Source organism: Dysidea avara, chromosome 12 (genome assembly GCF_963678975.1).
Source record: "Dysidea avara chromosome 12, odDysAvar1.4, whole genome shotgun sequence".
Taxonomy (NCBI): Eukaryota; Metazoa; Porifera; class Demospongiae; order Dictyoceratida; family Dysideidae; genus Dysidea; species Dysidea avara.
Window position 1 is genome coordinate 1,847,440 of NC_089283.1, and position 17,475 is coordinate 1,864,914.

The 17,475-nt window shown below is 40.6% G+C and overlaps 2 protein-coding genes across 7 annotated transcripts in view; both read right to left on the reverse strand.

Annotated features, from left to right (window-relative positions):
- The window catches only part of LOC136241555 (disco-interacting protein 2 homolog C-like), a 23,980-nt gene extending 12,736 nt beyond the window's left edge, over positions 1 to 11,244 (reverse strand). Inside the window, exons 1-24 of the mRNA XM_066032782.1 lie at positions 11,126 to 11,244; positions 10,844 to 10,906; positions 10,340 to 10,549; positions 9,743 to 10,059; positions 9,448 to 9,637; positions 9,331 to 9,398; positions 9,214 to 9,280; positions 9,019 to 9,089; positions 8,381 to 8,504; positions 7,486 to 7,571; positions 7,320 to 7,430; positions 7,143 to 7,269; positions 6,840 to 6,943; positions 6,568 to 6,670; positions 6,434 to 6,498; positions 6,175 to 6,268; positions 5,998 to 6,123; positions 5,830 to 5,944; positions 5,321 to 5,460; positions 4,915 to 5,051; positions 3,504 to 3,581; positions 3,057 to 3,269; positions 2,013 to 2,063; positions 1,906 to 1,953 (exon numbers count right to left, since the gene is read on the reverse strand). Coding sequence (XP_065888854.1) covers positions 1,906 to 1,953; positions 2,013 to 2,063; positions 3,057 to 3,269; positions 3,504 to 3,581; positions 4,915 to 5,051; positions 5,321 to 5,460; positions 5,830 to 5,944; positions 5,998 to 6,123; positions 6,175 to 6,268; positions 6,434 to 6,498; positions 6,568 to 6,670; positions 6,840 to 6,943; positions 7,143 to 7,269; positions 7,320 to 7,430; positions 7,486 to 7,571; positions 8,381 to 8,504; positions 9,019 to 9,089; positions 9,214 to 9,280; positions 9,331 to 9,398; positions 9,448 to 9,637; positions 9,743 to 10,059; positions 10,340 to 10,549; positions 10,844 to 10,906; positions 11,126 to 11,189 — 2,772 coding nt within the window. The 5' untranslated portion in view covers positions 11,190 to 11,244. The remainder of the gene's footprint in view (positions 1 to 1,905; positions 1,954 to 2,012; positions 2,064 to 3,056; positions 3,270 to 3,503; positions 3,582 to 4,914; positions 5,052 to 5,320; positions 5,461 to 5,829; positions 5,945 to 5,997; positions 6,124 to 6,174; positions 6,269 to 6,433; positions 6,499 to 6,567; positions 6,671 to 6,839; positions 6,944 to 7,142; positions 7,270 to 7,319; positions 7,431 to 7,485; positions 7,572 to 8,380; positions 8,505 to 9,018; positions 9,090 to 9,213; positions 9,281 to 9,330; positions 9,399 to 9,447; positions 9,638 to 9,742; positions 10,060 to 10,339; positions 10,550 to 10,843; positions 10,907 to 11,125) is intronic.
- LOC136241557 (mutS protein homolog 4-like) lies at positions 11,218 to 17,383 on the reverse strand. 6 transcript variants are annotated; one of them, XM_066032785.1, is made up of 31 exons: positions 17,265 to 17,383; positions 17,089 to 17,212; positions 16,851 to 16,987; positions 16,697 to 16,782; positions 16,463 to 16,525; positions 16,293 to 16,416; positions 16,178 to 16,244; positions 16,076 to 16,100; positions 15,824 to 16,025; positions 15,736 to 15,774; positions 15,202 to 15,257; positions 15,124 to 15,148; positions 14,775 to 14,965; positions 14,608 to 14,727; positions 14,524 to 14,536; positions 14,419 to 14,478; positions 13,774 to 13,970; positions 13,708 to 13,720; positions 13,608 to 13,653; positions 13,433 to 13,557; positions 12,974 to 13,068; positions 12,877 to 12,924; positions 12,573 to 12,740; positions 12,499 to 12,525; positions 12,402 to 12,447; positions 12,282 to 12,346; positions 12,166 to 12,236; positions 12,099 to 12,117; positions 11,963 to 12,047; positions 11,830 to 11,918; positions 11,218 to 11,488 (listed from the first exon to the last, which is right to left on the reverse strand). In XM_066032785.1, exons 1-31 carry the CDS (start codon positions 17,293 to 17,295, stop codon positions 11,291 to 11,293), a joined length of 2,655 nt encoding a protein of 884 aa, XP_065888857.1. In that variant the 5' UTR covers positions 17,296 to 17,383; the 3' UTR covers positions 11,218 to 11,290. The 6 variants fall into 6 exon arrangements, with proteins under 6 accessions (XP_065888857.1, XP_065888856.1, XP_065888855.1 ...); XM_066032784.1 differs by having other exon boundaries at positions 14,425 to 14,478; positions 17,044 to 17,212; XM_066032783.1 differs by having other exon boundaries at positions 17,044 to 17,212.
- Between the last annotated feature and the right edge of the window lie 92 nt (positions 17,384 to 17,475).

Below are 17,475 nucleotides of genomic sequence, written 5' to 3' on the forward strand. Positions count from 1 at the left end.
TTCATGACGTTTAAGTACAATTCCACTTTTAATTAGTTAGTAGAAAATTATCAATACTACAATATAGCCTGCTACCTTGATAATTCTTTAATTAGTCCCACTCAAAACTGTACAACTGATAGGTCATCAATTTAACACCCACACACTACACAAAGGTGTTGAAGTAGTAGTAATCATGAAGTGTAGACTATATATGGCCTCTAGTGTCAACATATTAAGCAAACAAATAGCAAACACACTGAACTACAAAACCACAAGGTAGAGATGTAGGGCTTCAGTTATACCAGCACTGTAAGTGGTATACTGGTGTGATGGTAGTAAGAGGATATTACGATATTACAGCTGTCAATTGTTGATACTGCCTTTTTAAGAAACACCACCATACCCAAAATTAGTACCACTGCTATGGATTGTGAGATAAACAGCCTAGCCTTACATGAGTATCATTCATGAGTCACCTTGGCAGGTTGTTCGAATCTTTTGGTGCTAGTAAGCAAACTTCACCCACACAAATAAATGTTGAGCATAGTATTTTGTGTTACTACTTGCAATAGTCGTGATAATGTGCTCCACAATGGGAGTAAATTAGGCTTGGAACAAATATTGAAATTTACCTAAAAACATTTGCTAATAAAATGTTCGAACATTCGAAGCTTCAGTGTTAGCTTTCAAGTTTCAAGTTTTCTTGTATTTATGCACATCCTTCCTAAGTTTTATCTTTCTAATCCTATTTGATAAGTTTGTAAGCATTTGGAAAGTGCATAGCAGCAGTACTGAATGACGTGATCAATCGATTGCAAATGGGCGTGTCCGCTATACTACAATTATGCATAAGTAAACACCAACTAATGGCTAAAAGGACATTTTCCATGCATTATCTATCACTTTATAAGGTGTTTAAAGGCTAAAATTATGGTAGCAAGTTAAACTGCAATGGTTTAAAAGCAGGTGTGGCACATGATCGACTGTGAAGAGATGAACATCAATAACGCAAGAGGAATGAACAAGCAGCTGCAATAGAGATAACAACAATTTTTTGTAATTCTTTCGTAGACTATGAGTGCATTACAAAGCTTTGAATAATTTGAAGTTTACTTAACCTCCAACCCACGAAACATTCGAAGCTTCGTCCCAGCACTACAACCCTACCGCAAGAGGAGGTTGGGCACACCTTAAGCGCCACTTATTGCCTTTAATTGCATTAGTTTCATACGTGACCCTCAATAGTTGCAATACAAAATAGCAAATGATGTTAATATTCAGACCACTCTTCATGTAAGCTTTAAGGAGATGTTGAGTTACCAACATACAATTACAATAATGGGTGTGATGTCATACATGCCCACAGACAGTAGAATACAATCCCAATAAACAGGTGTAGCTCCATGCACATATGCCTACACACATTCTTGAAAGACAGGCGTAGCTTCACGTAAGTTTCTTGAGTATGTACGACTATATTTCCATCAATACAATTCAAGCTTGTTAATTTATGGGTTGTCTTCAGGTGTCTCTTCACTATACTTTATTTCTATGATCCCTAATCGAACTTAAAATTGTCTTGTGCTTGTAATGCTAAAGGACACTACATGGTCTACTCTGGTAAGCTTTACATTCTCATATTATTCAATTTGTGGATGGTAACAAATCAAGACCAAGTGAACATGAATGTTGGCCATAAAGGTTACAAGTGTAAGAACTAAAACTGAATGCTTAATGATGTCACCACAATGACAACACTCTTAGATTAACCATGATTATCACCCTAATAAACACACTCAGTAATTCTAGGCCATACATATGCGACCCATGATGCAGAAAGAGAATGTTAGACACACATACATGTTACATTGCTACTACAATGTATTGTACAAAGTACAGTACTTTCAATGAATGGACTCATACCTTAGGTAGCTTGCCGTTAGTCACCAAGAAGACACCATATAAGTTGAACTGTATAATGGCAACATCATGGTGACCTAAATCATAAGAATACACTTAGATGTACTAACCCCGTGAATGGTCTCCACAGCTTTCACCACATTGTTCATCCACTGGAACGCCTGCCACAACATACCAAATAACAGACAGTGTGGAATACAGTAGAAATAAAAAAAAGATTTGATAAAAAATCCAGGACACCATTTTTCATTTATTTTCTTTTAAACTCTCATTACATTTTAGTTCTAAAAGAGAACAACCACCACATAATTACTACATGCAGCTGCAGCAAATGGGTAAAAGCTATTGCTTCCAAAGTATGGTGGTCTTTGTTAGCTGTTCTTCACTTTCGTTCGCATACATATGGGATACGCCCTCTTTCCAACTTGAAGGGACAGGCTATTAAAGAGGTTTATAACACTGTCACAATAATGTGTACACACACTAAGGCTCAAACGATTAGCTGAATATTCGGATTAATATTCGTTTGCTTTGTAGCTGAATAATAAAATTAACAAACGATTATTCACATGTGATCATTTATATGGTGACACGTGATTAGCTGTAAGTAATCAACAAAGTGGAAGATGATGCTAATGAAAGTAACAAAAAGGAAAGGACCATGGCAAAGAGTAGTAAGGACCATGGCAAAGAGTAGTAATAGAATTAGACAGCCACTAATTGGTGAAGATGTACTAATTCAACGGTGAATCAAATCCCTGTAAACGCAAGACTTCATACGGATTTGTGGCTTACTCCAGGTACTTCTACTTTGTTACAATCACTTTCTATTACAGTATCGCTGTGACAATCCTTTCAGAAAGGGAACTATGGCATCTCTTTCTTAGTAGAAGCCACAAAGCTGTTTGTGGTTATTTGTAGGCTTCTTGGTATTGGCCACCTTCATTACTGAACTGCAATGAAACCTTACGCTGATTATTCGATTTCGTTAGAGCTGAGCGAATATTCGAATACAGTAAACCAGTATTCGTTTGAGCCTTCACACACACGCACGCACGCACACACACACACACACACCCCCACACACACACACATGCGCACACACCCACACACGCACTCACATGCACATGCACAGCACACACATACAAACTCACATCCTCGTCAGCACAACTAGGTTTCTGTTCAGCAGCAATCACAACACGTTCATCTCTCAACACAGTGATTGAGAACACTGCAATACGTCCTTTGTACACAAACGATGGTGGATCCACAGCAGTCACTGTAGCGATGAGATCCTCGGTATTGTGACGTCGTCCACTCACTTGTAACAACCCATCCAATGTGCCACATATAAACACCAGACCTCCCTATAAAGTGAAGTGTTAATAACTACTACAACACAACAATAATGGTGATAGCAAGGAGTGACACAAAGCTTGATGGGTCATTTAAAGCAAGTAATTTTGGCAAGTGGCTTCTGTACTGAAAAGGTACAGCAAATTTGTCTGACCAAAATGAGTATTAATTGGTCTCAGCCAAATGTTAGGTTAAAAATATGGTCAGTGGCCAACTCAACTCAACCACTACACTAATGTACTTACTGTTCCCATAAAGCCAAGGAATCCAGTTCGGACGTAGTAAGCATCAGCAGGCTCCTCTCTCTCATTGAGTAATTGAACCTGTGGAGAAACCATAACAGTGTTATGGTAACTTGACATGTGAGTAAAGCTGCAGTGAATCTTAATAGTTCAGGAATATGAACAGTTTAAAGTTAATGTGATCGAGCAATTAAATAACATATCTGTAATACTCACCAAGAGTTAAAGAACTTTGTGCGGGCAACATCAAGCAAAAAATTGTTCTTATGTTCCATAAAGCACAGTTCATAGCTAACCAACTGTACTTTATGAAACTTCAAAGCTAAATAAGGTACAGTTGTGACAGCAATTAAAATACAGGCATCAGCAGTTTGTGTAGTCAACAACCCCTCCCCCCGATGTGTAACTCAATGACCAACAGTTTAGTTCACAGAAAATTAGAACAGGCTTGTTGAACAAATTCACAGCCACACTGTTGTAGCTGACTGGTTGCAGCAGTGATAGTGAGTGTGCTCAAATGTTTGCTCCATAACTGAACATGCTTCACTCCTAACCTACTCATTAGAAAAGCAGTCACTGGAAGGGAGTCCCATGGTCCAACCAGCTATACCACAACTGGACAGTGTACCATACTCCCAACTGTACTGTGAGTGATACATGGACACCTTTGCAACCAACCAGAGAAGGTTGGATACACTTTAAGCACTGCTAAAATAAATTATACGGAGTGGAGTGAACAGTAGTGTTGGATATAAATTTAAGCAACGAGACATCATTTCTGTTTATGATTACGTAAACGATCAGTCTGTAATTTTAGGTGGCGCTTAAAGCATGTCTATCTTCCTCTGGAAACCAACCAACAGTGTTCTCCTGATCATCAAGGTGGTGTCCTGATTATCAAGGTGTCCTGATTATCAAGATGTCCTGATTATCAAGATGTCCTGATTATCAAGGTGTCCTGATTATCAAGGTGTCCTGATTATCAAGATGTCCTGATTATCAAGGTGTCCTGATTATCAAGGTGTCCCAATTTTCCAGGTCAGTTTATGTACTAAGAAATACTTTGGGACCTTAACTAAGTGTCTGGATTATGTAAGTGTCCTCAAGTGTCCACATTAACAGGTTCCAGTGTATTCTCTACATCTCATCAACTATCTTATTGGTCCTAACAGTTGAACATTAACAATACACAGAAGCTGACACACGTTCACATTCTTAACATGGTTGACAGAAATTGATCCTTGAAAAGGATAGCAACATCTTAAAACAGAGGCCTGTAAATTACCTGTTGAAAGTTCATTTGAACATGAATGGCTTCCAATAAGAATGTACTAACTGTCACACCATCAAACAAACTTTCCCATACATACAGACATGATTCAATCCCCCAATTGTGTCCTTACTAGTTACTCACCTTGAACGTGGCACTGGATTTCCCAGACAGTCCCCAGTATGCTGAACCGGTGGAAGGACTCTGGATAACCAATTCTCCGACCTCGTCTGTCTTGCAAATGATTGGACTACCTCCAGGTCTGACCACTGCTATACGAGCTGTAAGGATAACACAGTAACTCAAAACCACAATTATAACCAACTACAAGTAAGGGACCATCTCAAAGAGAATGTCCACTAAACAAAACATCAGAAGTTAGAACAGGATAATTGTAGACATAACTAATACACTAAAGAAACTAATCCGAATGAAAACAGCTCAAAAATACATTTCAACCATTATGTAACTATCCACTACTCTAATTATCAAAGCAAGAAGAAATTCAGGCTAGCTAGCTCTTATTAAAATTATTCTAATAATTGCACACCTCCAGGCATCACTAGACCAACATCTTGTAGGGTCAGTGAGGTCAAGTTGCCAGGCTCCTCCACCCTCACAACACCATAACTCAGTCCTGTCATCGACATTACTCCACGACCTGTTGTATTGCTACCAGACTTCATCGGCCTAGAAGTGAGATGTACAACAAGATACATAATAAATGGAATTAAGGAGGACATGATTGCATGTACAGGCCAACACCCTGCAGCCTGTTGTCTTGCTGACAGGTAATAAAAATCTATATAACATGTACCAGAAATGACTTGCATATCTCATAATCTATGTAGTACATCTGATTGTTAAAATAAAATTCACAAGACTCGATATACATTAAGAATATTAGTGATTATTAGCCTTCAAACACTGCTAGGCATCATAAAAGAGTATGGCTACATTATGGTATAGCACACAAATGAGATAGTCTCATATACGAGGCAACGGAGTACACACTGGGTCCATGGTTGACTATACAGTACACAATAATAGCTACATCACCTTCTTAGTGACAATGTGAGAGCCTCTGGTGAGCCAGCACAAGGACACATCGCATCTCTGCTCAATCCCTTTGGTGCATACGCATCAGCAAAAGCATCATTAGTAGCTAAAGACCCTTGAAACACAACAACATAAATGGTGAACAGATTAATAATAACAAGTGCTTACAAGGATTGGCACCATCTCCAAGCAGGAAGAACCTTACAGAGTCCAAAGTGACGTCCCTCATTTCCTTGTTTGCCACCAGTGATATACAACTACTGATGGCTCGGGATGAACTGACGATACAGGAAGCTGTGGAAGGAGAAGATGGATCACAGTGGGCAGGATGGAGAGAGCAGTTACCTTTATGTTTTGAGACTGTGTGCAGCCATGCTGCAGGCTGAGTGGTCATCACTGAAGGTGGTACAAATATTGCGTGCATTCCAGCATAGGCCGCCTAGATGGGAGTATAAGGAGTGGATGTACAGCGTAGTGTGTGTGTGTGTAGTGTGTGTGTGTTGTGTGTTGTGTGTTGTGTGTTGTGTGTTGTGTGTTGTGTGTGTGTGTGTGTGTGTGTGTGTGTGGGTGTGTCTGTCTGAAAGTAAACGCCACATCAACTCACAGTAATCACAGCATGCCACAATCCAATTCCACTCTTCTGATCCTCAGTACACACCATCACTTCTCCTATAAAAAGAATACACAATGAAGCAACTTTTACCAACAACACATACACAAACACACACACACACTGACCTTCTCTGTACATACAAGTAGAGACAAGAGCTCTAGTGTGGCTCAATACAGCACTTCTAGTGATCACTACTCCAAGAGCTGAGCCATCCTTTGCTGCCGATTGCTACAGTATTTTACAAAGAGTTTGTAATTCAATAGCAAGTTACACCAAGCCATGATATTAACTTTTAATGATTAGCACATAATTCAACACTATAGGAAGTCTGGTGTGATAACGAAACTGATAGAAATTTGATCTAGAATTAAACTATCATGTTACGATGAGCACATACCTCCATGTACATTGGAGAGTCTGATGCAGGCCTTGCTGGTGGGGTCCAGTCCTTGGGTGGCTTAGGAAGATGATCAGTTATCAGCCATGTTAGCTTTGGCCAGCCTGATAAGACAAACACCACACACATGTAACACACAACACACTGTAAAATACAAACAATCAAACAGTTTATTCCTACTACACTGGAATCTTTTAAACAGTATCCTAATTTGTAAACATCTTGATAATCAGGACACTTGTCCATGGTATATCCAGAATAGCTCAGGTTTCACTTATTCTATCTGACAAAATTTTATCTCACCTCTAAAGTGAACAATGTGATCTTTCCCCTCTTCCTTAGGTAGCACCTTGTTAGTTATATCACTGGTGAGAGCTACGGACACTCCCAAGCTGCCCAAAAGAAATCCAATTTGTGCACCACCAGGATCCTGTAATGTGATGGTACAGGATGGAAGGGACATACAAAACATTTCCTCACATCTTTAGTTTGTGGTGGCTCCACAGCAATAGGCACACAGGCTGCAAACACACAACCAAAGAAGGCAGATACAAAACTAGCTGGATCAGTGCGGCTATAAACTAGGGCCACCTAAAATTACAGCACATACCAGAATATAAGACACACCATGGCCAAAATGTCTTACCCTGTCACCTGGAACCAAGGCACGACCTCCACCCAACTTGTTGAGCAGGTAATGTGCCACTCTCTGAGATCGGCTAGCCAGTTTACCTGTAACACAAAACAAATAATTTCTTCCAGAATCACTTTCCAATCAACAATATTCATAATGAAAGAGAAGTGTTAATAACAATTACGTATTTATCAAAGAACACAGCAAATTATTTCAGATCAGAGTGAATGATATACTGATGAAATTAACACACACACAACCAATTAGTCACAGTAAGTGTTAAAGCATTTAAATTGTTTGAATGTTCCACTCACTCATGCAAACTCTTTGAATTAGCCCAACATGAACATACAAGGGTACTTCACATGGAACATAATACATGAAGTTCTATTGTTACTCACTACAACATATTCTATGACAGTACACACCAGCTGTTATGAATACTACCCACTAAAATGACACTTAGTAAGGACAAGAGATTAAGTGTTGACAGACTAGTGTCTGCCAACAACAATAAACTATTAACTCTAGGAAACATGAGATTTACACATTGTGAGAAACCTCCTAATTTGGTAATACTACAGTATTGTGTATCTCATTACTAAACTTGAAAAATGTGCAAATACACCAATACCTCTCCTATTTCAAAGAAATCACATGACTGAAAAGCAAGGAAGTGAACAACTTCACTGATGACCAAGCCACATACTCAAGACACTTGGACAAAGGTTTCAACATAAGTTGATCACTTGTACCTCCAAACATGTAGAATACACCCTAAAGCTTTTTATTACACATTTAAACATGTACATAACAAGCACTTGACACATAACAACATTATTAATATGACCATGTTTCATGTAATAACACAATGAGGGGAACTCCCTCTTCACAGTACATTACTTACTGAAGGAAAGAGCCATGTTACATTTGCCATGTTGGTCTACAACACTGATGGCAGGTTGTTTAGGTAGTGTTGTGCTGTACTGTTGTATGGCTGCCTCCAAGTTACGTGGCCAATCAGACCGTGACTGAGTGAAAACACACACACAATGGCGTGATATACAATTACTGTACATTCTATCAGATCTCACTGTACACACAAACACGCACACATACACACACGCATATATGCACAAAGCAAGATCTTTGGCTACTGTGATAACATGGTCACACCTACCCACTGAACCAGCACTGGGACACCTGTGCGCTACTCAGGTGCTAGGAGTCAGCACAGGCAAATCCTCCTAGGGCAGGACTAGTAACCCACAACAGGCTATACTATGTCTCACAAGAGAAGATGTGGGCACCCAAAGTCTCACCTGGACCTTCACTTGTTGTGTGAGACATGGACAGGTGAGCTGCTTCCTCAGGTCCCCAATATACCACTGGGTAGACTGTGAGTAAAGTTTCTTGCTCACCAATTTGGCATAACCGGCCATCGAACCTGGAAACTTTCTATTACCAGGCTGATGCTCAAGCCACTCCCAACCCATGCACACACACAGACATACACGTGCATGCTGAACACACACGCACACACACCTCTAAAGCAGGACCAATAGCAGGTGTCATTGTTGGTCCAACAGGTTTGGGTGCTCCAGGATCTTCAGGTGCTACACACAAGAAACCATACACCACAATCAATCCTTTGTATCACATTACTATACTATAACATAATACCCAGTAATTGAGTTATTTCAGTCTGGAAAAGACATGGCAATATTTTAATTTCCTTACCTACTCCATCAGTCGAGTCATCTTCCATGTAATACTCCTCAATTGGTTTACGGTTCTTTTTCGGACGCTACAAAAAACACACAATATACACTGCACTTATCCTCAGTATAACAATACCTTTAGTGTGTTCAGAAGTTGTTGGATCTTATCTGACACGCCTCCCTTACGAAGGTTGACTAAATTACCTGTAATAATGTAGTCAACACTTTATAAGAGACATGTGATGTCACGTACCTGGTAGTCCATCGATTACTGTTTCAGGACTTTGAGCAGGTGAATGAGATCGCTGGTGTTGTTGCTGTTGCTGTTGTTGTTGCTGCTGTTGTTGTGGATATCGGATAGACGGGGCAACCGCACGACCTGCTGCCCCTCGATTAAACCTTGGGCTGCTACGTCCAGTGGGCATGTCACCAGGTGACGCGGACTACACACAATAAGCAAAGTGATAATTCTCTCCTACTACTTTAAAACAGTAACCAACAAAGTAACTAACCAAATGACTGTACAACTATTACGCTGTGTTGCATACCAGATGATATGAAGGTGGTGGTTGATCTTGAGGTGACTGTTGCTGTGGATACTGTCCCCCAGCATGTTGCTGGTATTGCTGGGCAGGTGGAGTTGTTGCCACGGTAACAGGACTGGCGGATGGTTGATATGAAGGGGGAGGAGACGTGACTGAAGTGTTCTCCAAACTACTTGAAGATGGAGTGTTACTACCACTTCCTTGCTGTTGTTGTTGCTGCTGCTTATTCAGCAACGATGTTCTTCGATGGAACATCGGTGCAGCCTCTTGAGAAGCCACGTGCTGTTTGAGTGCCTGCTGTACAGCAGCCGCATGGGCCTCTGGAATATACCACAAGTTAAACATAGCATAAACATGTCATAAAATACTGGACAAGAATGTGAGACCTTGAAAATAGGGCTACTCACAGGAAGAAAAAGTATACAAGGTATGCATTAGCTACATTTGGGAGTTGTTTGGGATACACTGACATGATCATTATAATGAGGTACTCTTATTAATGAAGTACACCTAGCTATGTTTGGGACCTACTTCATAGAATGGCCTTATTAATGTGGTGGCCACTAAATAAAGTCTCATCACACAAGAAAAACCCCTTACTTGTGTGACCATGATGATGAGGATGGGGAGAAGTCTTGGGAGCTACAGGAGGAGGGGGACCATTTGCAGCATGTGACCTTCTTTCAAGACTACCCTGATTGCCAGCAGTCGTGGGTGTGGTTAACCGAGAAGGTGTGGTCGTTGTCGAAGTTGGTGTACTAGCACCACTACCGCCAGTTGTACCACCACCACCACCAGGACTGGCCGAGTCTGTATTGGGAAAGACACCATCACACAATACTATTAACAATCTTCAGTTTACTAAACACTAACAGATTTCTATAATAAGCAGTGAAAAGCCTGACAGTGCTACATTTTACGGCCAAACATTGTTACAACACATTTCAACATTCACACCAGATAACAATCACATTACAAATTGACACATCACATACACAAGCCTATGGCAAGATTATACATAGCAAATGTGTTGACACTAATGTGTGTAAAATACTAACAACATCACTGGTTAAGTGGTAAACATGTTAACAACAAAGTCATCACCTGATAAGTAAGGTGCTAGTAGTTTGTGCTTCTTCTTCTCAAAACCCTGCACAGTGATGTCACCTGTGGAAATCGGGACACTTTCATTCACACCCCGTTGAAATGACACACTCATCGCGTGTGCAGTCAACCCAATACACACACATACATTAATATCACTTCGTTTATCACACAATACTTCTTGTTGGCACATTCTAAGGTAACAGCGCGCTGTGATCAGTCAACATTTGCGGGTGACTGCCGCGAGGTGTTGTTTAACAAGCGTCAATGTATCTAATTTACCTTCGCTCAGCTCAACCTCGAGTTCACGAAGTTTTTGAAGCACCGAGTCTGGTATCCGCGACATCCTTTCCGTCACGACCCGAAATTCACCATTTTAATAATCACGTGATGATCAATAAATTAGATTTTAACAAGTGTGTGTGTAAGGCGTGGCTAAACACCAAATTATTCTTCATTGGTTTGTGTGGGTGTTACGTCAGTCACGCGGCCTAGACGCTGTAGATACTGGGTCTTGAGGTGTTTCATGTAAGACGCGAGGCTGGTAGCATCCAGTCGTGAGTTTCTTGCCACTTGTACCAGTTGCATTGCTAGCTGGAATCTTGCTCTTTGTTGTATCACTTCCTCAGGTTGTTGATGACTCCTCTGAAATATAAACAAGTTGAGATGTTAAGGCCTGAAGGAACCTCTTATATGATGGCACGCAAACTGAATATTCTAGGATCAAATAAAGGACACCTGAGATGTGGAATCAGGACTAGACCATATTCCCATGTGTCCTGGCTAGTTATTTATTATTACTGGTATGGGAAGACAGCAATCACCAATGCACCCAGGAGCCCTAAGAAACCACAACAGCTTTGAAAGGATATGTTCAGACCCCAAAGTATAGAGGGTCCTATTGCAGTAGCTGTTTAATTAACAATAGCAACTAACTCAAATGATTTGTTTCAAAAGTGGTTCCAGAGTCCAGACTGAGTTCTTACTTGTATTTGCTGTTGAACTAATTCTGCAATTCTTTTAGCATCGTCCACAACAGATCGTGGAATACTGGATACTTCCGCAAGTTGAAGACCTAAGGTTGACGTGTCTTTAACAAACATATGGACACTGGCATACCATAATGACGTTCTGTGGCCTTCCCTTTAGACAATACATGAGTGTAAGATATCTTCTGACAGTTGCCCTCCTCGCTAAAAGAATGCTAGGGTAGTGGCATGATAAACTGACATGTTTATCAAATCATGCTTATTACCTTGACCTCAAAGTGATAACTATTACAAGACCAATAACAACATGTTTGCATACACTAACACACTCACTTTTCAACGTTGGGATACAATGTCTCCAGATTGGTCAGCTCCATGAAGTGTGTGGCAAAGAAGGTGAACGCCTTGAATAGTACAGCATTGGCACGTACACACGCACACACACACACCTTTGTTTGCAGCAGACGCTCGCAAATGGCAAAACACAGTCCCACTCCTTCCTCACTACTTGTACCTGTTAACAAACATACCACTGATATACTTCCATGTATATGCTAATTATTTAGTACCTCTCCCTAATTCATCAATTATCAACAATGACTTATCAGTCACATTCTGAAATAAGGCCACTATGTAACACAACCAACTAACAATTCACACATGTACCTGTACAATATAGTTGATTTCTCTCATCTGTGATGGTAGTAATGGGATGTACACACAATGACAGTTAATATCACCTCTAGCATGAAGGTTGAGGCGTTGGTTTCAATGTCATCGTCCGATCCAATCCTACTGAACACCTGGTCAGCAACACGGAATGAGGCATATTCAGCTGGTACAAAGCAGCCAATTTGTGCCATGATCTGCATCAAGGCTATCTGCTTCATGTATGTAGACTTACCACTCTGTAATGATGAGATATGTAAATTTTTCTGCCCGATCCCTATTATGAATGACTGTTGTAGTTCGTGCTGATGTGCATTTGTATGTGTAATAGGACTTGGGTTGCTGTGTAACATAGTGTAGCATGCTCACACTCACCATATTGGGACCAGTTATAATGAGGAAGTTATTCTGTGCTGAAGTGTACTACACACACACAAACAGTACTCAACACATCAACAGCACAACCTCTTACTGTATTGTTGGCCACTGGTGGCTCAGGTGATAACTTGTCTAAGATAGGATGACGGCCATTCTTCACAGCCAGTGTATCAGTGAACTCTGGTCTAACTGTATGGGAGATACATGTAAGCAATACATGTAATGATTACGTACACACACACACACACTGCATGTGCATAGCTGCATGTCACACATGTCTGACAGACACACACAACAAAAACTGCTATTGCACAACCCACCCTGTAAAATCTTCCTAACCAATTGGCCTTGAATTTAGGCCAGGTGAGATTACCCACAGGGAGAATATATAGACCAGGGCCTGGAACAGGTGGTTATAACACCAGCGTACTGTACTAATAGCACAAAGTGTGTATATGCATGTCTTTAACTGTGAGGATTTCTTGCATTGGCCTTGTAAGCCAAGTGGTGTGTTACTGTGACTGACATGTGGAGGTTGATAGACCATACTCACTATAACTAGATAAGGTGCAGGCATGAGCAAAGCTGGTTAACATATCCAACACAGCCACACATTCAGTCAGTTTGTACAAACATCCAATATGGCTCCTTATCTCATTCAACAGGTCACTGACAACCCTGCATCAGGTATATTATGAACAATAGTGTAATGAGTTTAGTATACTCACACATTAGTCATAAGGTAGATCTCATGTAGTGATTCACGGATACGATCTGCACAGTACAGCATCACTAGCTACTATACACCAACACCAATATGACACATACCATTCAGTTTGATCTACGATAACACACACATACACACATGATGGGATACTAGCATAGTTAGCTCACCATGTCTGTAGTTGTGAAACTGATCGTATTCCTGTGTTTGGACGGTTTCATGAACTCATTTGGTAATGACTCGAGAGTGATACTCTGAACATCTCCAGCCCCTGGGCCAATGTATAGCTGGACGTGGAAGCCTCTAACGGTGTTGTATCCAGTCTTCAGTGGCAGGTTATGTTGCTCAGCTAACTGCTTTACAACCTCTGTGAATAAGGGAGGATTGTAACTGTAGTGAAACTTGTGTAATATGGACATCTTGGGATCAACAAATAGTATCCTGATTTTCCAGGTAAATTTACATGTTAAGGGACCTCAACTGGACGATGCTGGGGTTCCCTCATTAAGTGTCCCCATCAACAGGTTTCAGTATATTCAAACCTGTACATGGCTTGTCTAACATGGACACTTCAGCACTGACTCTTTGGCCTATTTATAAAGAGGTTTTTCTTTTATGAGGAACCACACCTGTTGAAACCAAATTTTCCCTATATTTGGAGAGCTTGCTGACTAGAGTTTCACTGCTTATAGGACTATTGTAGGTAAGGACAAAGGAGTGGGTCCATACACTTCTCACTTTAAAAGTGCATCATGTTATATGTTGGCAAGGGTACACTGCACACAGTCTACATATACAGCACATCCAGTACTGACTATAACCTGCAATATCATCCACCACTTCAGTATAAGTTCTTCTTGCAACATCCAGTAATCCTAAATGTTAGCAGTGAATGGTTGTGGGTTTATAGTGTCACTCACCATTAATCTTTGACTACCACATCAGGAAATGATGCAATATCAGGAAGTAACACATCAAAGGTGACATACACAAGTAAGTAATACCTTTACTGCAAAACACTTTTGTGTTCGCATGTTGAGTGCTCCTTTTTGATATCGTGTGTCATCGTGAATCACCTCTTGTATCTTCTCCATAATGGTGTGGAATCTTGGATCCCCCAGTGTCTACATGTCCACCTCAACACATGGTAAGGTAGATATTACATATGTACCTCATGATAAGCTTTGAGTAGTGAATCTTCACCATCAGCTAGAGCTGTACGAAGTGGCTCCACTAGCTCTAGGACATGCTTGAGGAATATGATGTGTGTTATCTTGTTCTCGGCTGTTTTGACTGTCTCGTGTTTGGGGATTTGAACACACAATGAAATGAGATGATCAACATCCAGGAACCGACTGATTACTAATAGGCAATAAATATAACAAGTCATATCAAGGAGGTAAGGAGCCTGTGGAATGTGGACACATTGGAGCCATCCTTAAGAGATACTTTGGGACCTTAACTAAGTATCTGGATCCTCAAGTGTCCACATTAACAGGTTCCAGTAGAGTGATCTGTACCAGCTTGAATGTTGAAGAAGAGGTCCTGTTAGTACAATATAACATGAACAGTTTGAGAACATATTAACAGGTTATTACCCCTTTCTCAGTCAGCTCCTGAACACAGTCTAACCTAGCATTGATCGTACCAACATCTGTAACACACAAGTGATCATTATCATACAGAAGTTGTCAGTCATCCACATGAAAATACACCATGTATGTAACTAACCATTGGCCCACTGACTCTCAATACTGGCTATATAACATGCACTGCAGTGGTGCCCCAACTATTTTTCAAACACCTTAAGGGGACCATAATACAGTGCCTTTACTAGCTGATTTCAGGCATGTGTGTACACTAATACAAGTAGGACCATGGACTAGTGTCCTGATTATCAAGGTGTCCTGATTATCGAGGTGTCCTGATTATCGAGGTGTCCTGATTATCGAGGTGTCCTGATTATCGAGGTGTCCTGATTATCGAGGTGTCCTGATTATCGAGGTGTCCTGATTATCGAGGTGTCCTGATTATCGAGGTGTCCTGATTATCGAGGTGTCCTGATTATCGAGGTGTCCTGATTATCGAGGTGTCCTGATTATCAAGGTGTCCATGTTGTACAACACACATACCACAAAGAGGTTGTAGGAGATTGGAGCAAAGATAACGAGCTACAAAAAAGAAAAATTATCAGTAAATTACAAAACAATTTCTAGTCACCTCCCAAAACTGTTTTGGTATAGTTCAATACACCAAGCAGAGAGTGATTACTGGAAGGATCTCTAGCATTACACACTAGCTCAAGGTTCCTTATCGTAGCAGCATCGATCATCGTAGTTTGCTCACTACCCTTGAACACAATCTTCAGTGAACTAGGAGCATAGATAATGTTCTGTATGAACTCCACATATTTCAGTAATGCCTGTAGTATGACTCTAACACTACTGACATGAAATGAGTAGAGTAACTTACAGAAGCTGTTGCCAAACAATAGTACCTGCAAAAATAATAAAATAAAACAACGATGTGTGTGTGTGTTTGTGTGTGTGTGTGTGGTTTTTACATAATACGTACTTGTTTGCTAGCTCCATTTCAACTGTATTGTATTCTGGCACACAAAGTTGTTTGATATACTGCAGCCCTACACACATCACCAATTTAACAACTGCTACTATACCCATGGACATACCTTTAGACTCGTTGAAATATTTCCTCTGTACGGTGGCAAGGTTGGTGTCAGCAAACTGTTCACTAATCAAATGGAATAACTTGGTCATGTTGCCAGCCTCACAAGCAGTGTTAGGCATGATGATCTGATGTCATGTTATAATGTGTGCACACTCTATAATGGCCCCTTACCTCCAATGGTTGTAACACATGCAACTTGGTCACAACCTTCACGTATGTCTGAGTGTCTGGGAACTGTGCACAACAGAGGGATGGTATAGAGTCTCTATTAATAACACAACAGGGAAAAAAAAACCTACGGAGAAAGAATTCCTGGCCCCATACATTTTACCTCCGAAAGAGAAAAACTTCAACAAAAATGGGTAAGGTCCCAATTAATGCATACATTATAGAAATTCACTGTACCTGTGATAAGACCAGTACTGGGTTCTTCAGGTCAATACTGGCCATGCCTATTTCTCCTCTAGCCAAACCTCTACCTTCAACTATTGCTACAATAACATTGAGTATGCCAATCGTAAGACTGTACGAGAAGTTGTGCAAATAGTCACTTGCGTACCAACTATGTTAGCATTCCTGTTAGCAGCTGGAGTGTTTGAAGTAGCTGGTGTATGAGTGGTAGAGGAGTGATGTCCACTAGTTGAACTAGTACGAGCATGATGTAGTGCTGAACGTGGTGTCTGCCTTGTGATGAAACTATTGGAGTACTCTCATATAAACTGTACATTAAAACACCCTAATACAACGCACACCTGGAACCACTTGAAGACGCTCTACTGTTCGTTCTCACGTTACTTCTTTGTATAGAAGACCCTGATATCTTGCTTCGTTCACTTTTAGAGTGTACTCCAGTGAAGGAACGCGAAAATGCAGACAATTCTGACTCTGTACTAGCATTTCGCGGTGTTATGTCAGCATAATCTGGAACACACCCAGCTTAACATAACACTCGTACATTAAAAAGGTCTCATACCATATTTTGGCAAGGTTGACTCTCGACTCATGCTTGTAAAAAACTTTCATGTTGAGATAAATATCCGAGAAAAAACGAAGCAACACGGAAGTAAGCAAGGTGAGGCGGAAGAGGGGAAATTCTGACGCGGAAGCGTGGTGGTTGGAAGCTATGGTGAAAGGTGCGAATTTGGAAGAAAACATCAAAGGTTTGAATAAAAAGTGTGCAGAAG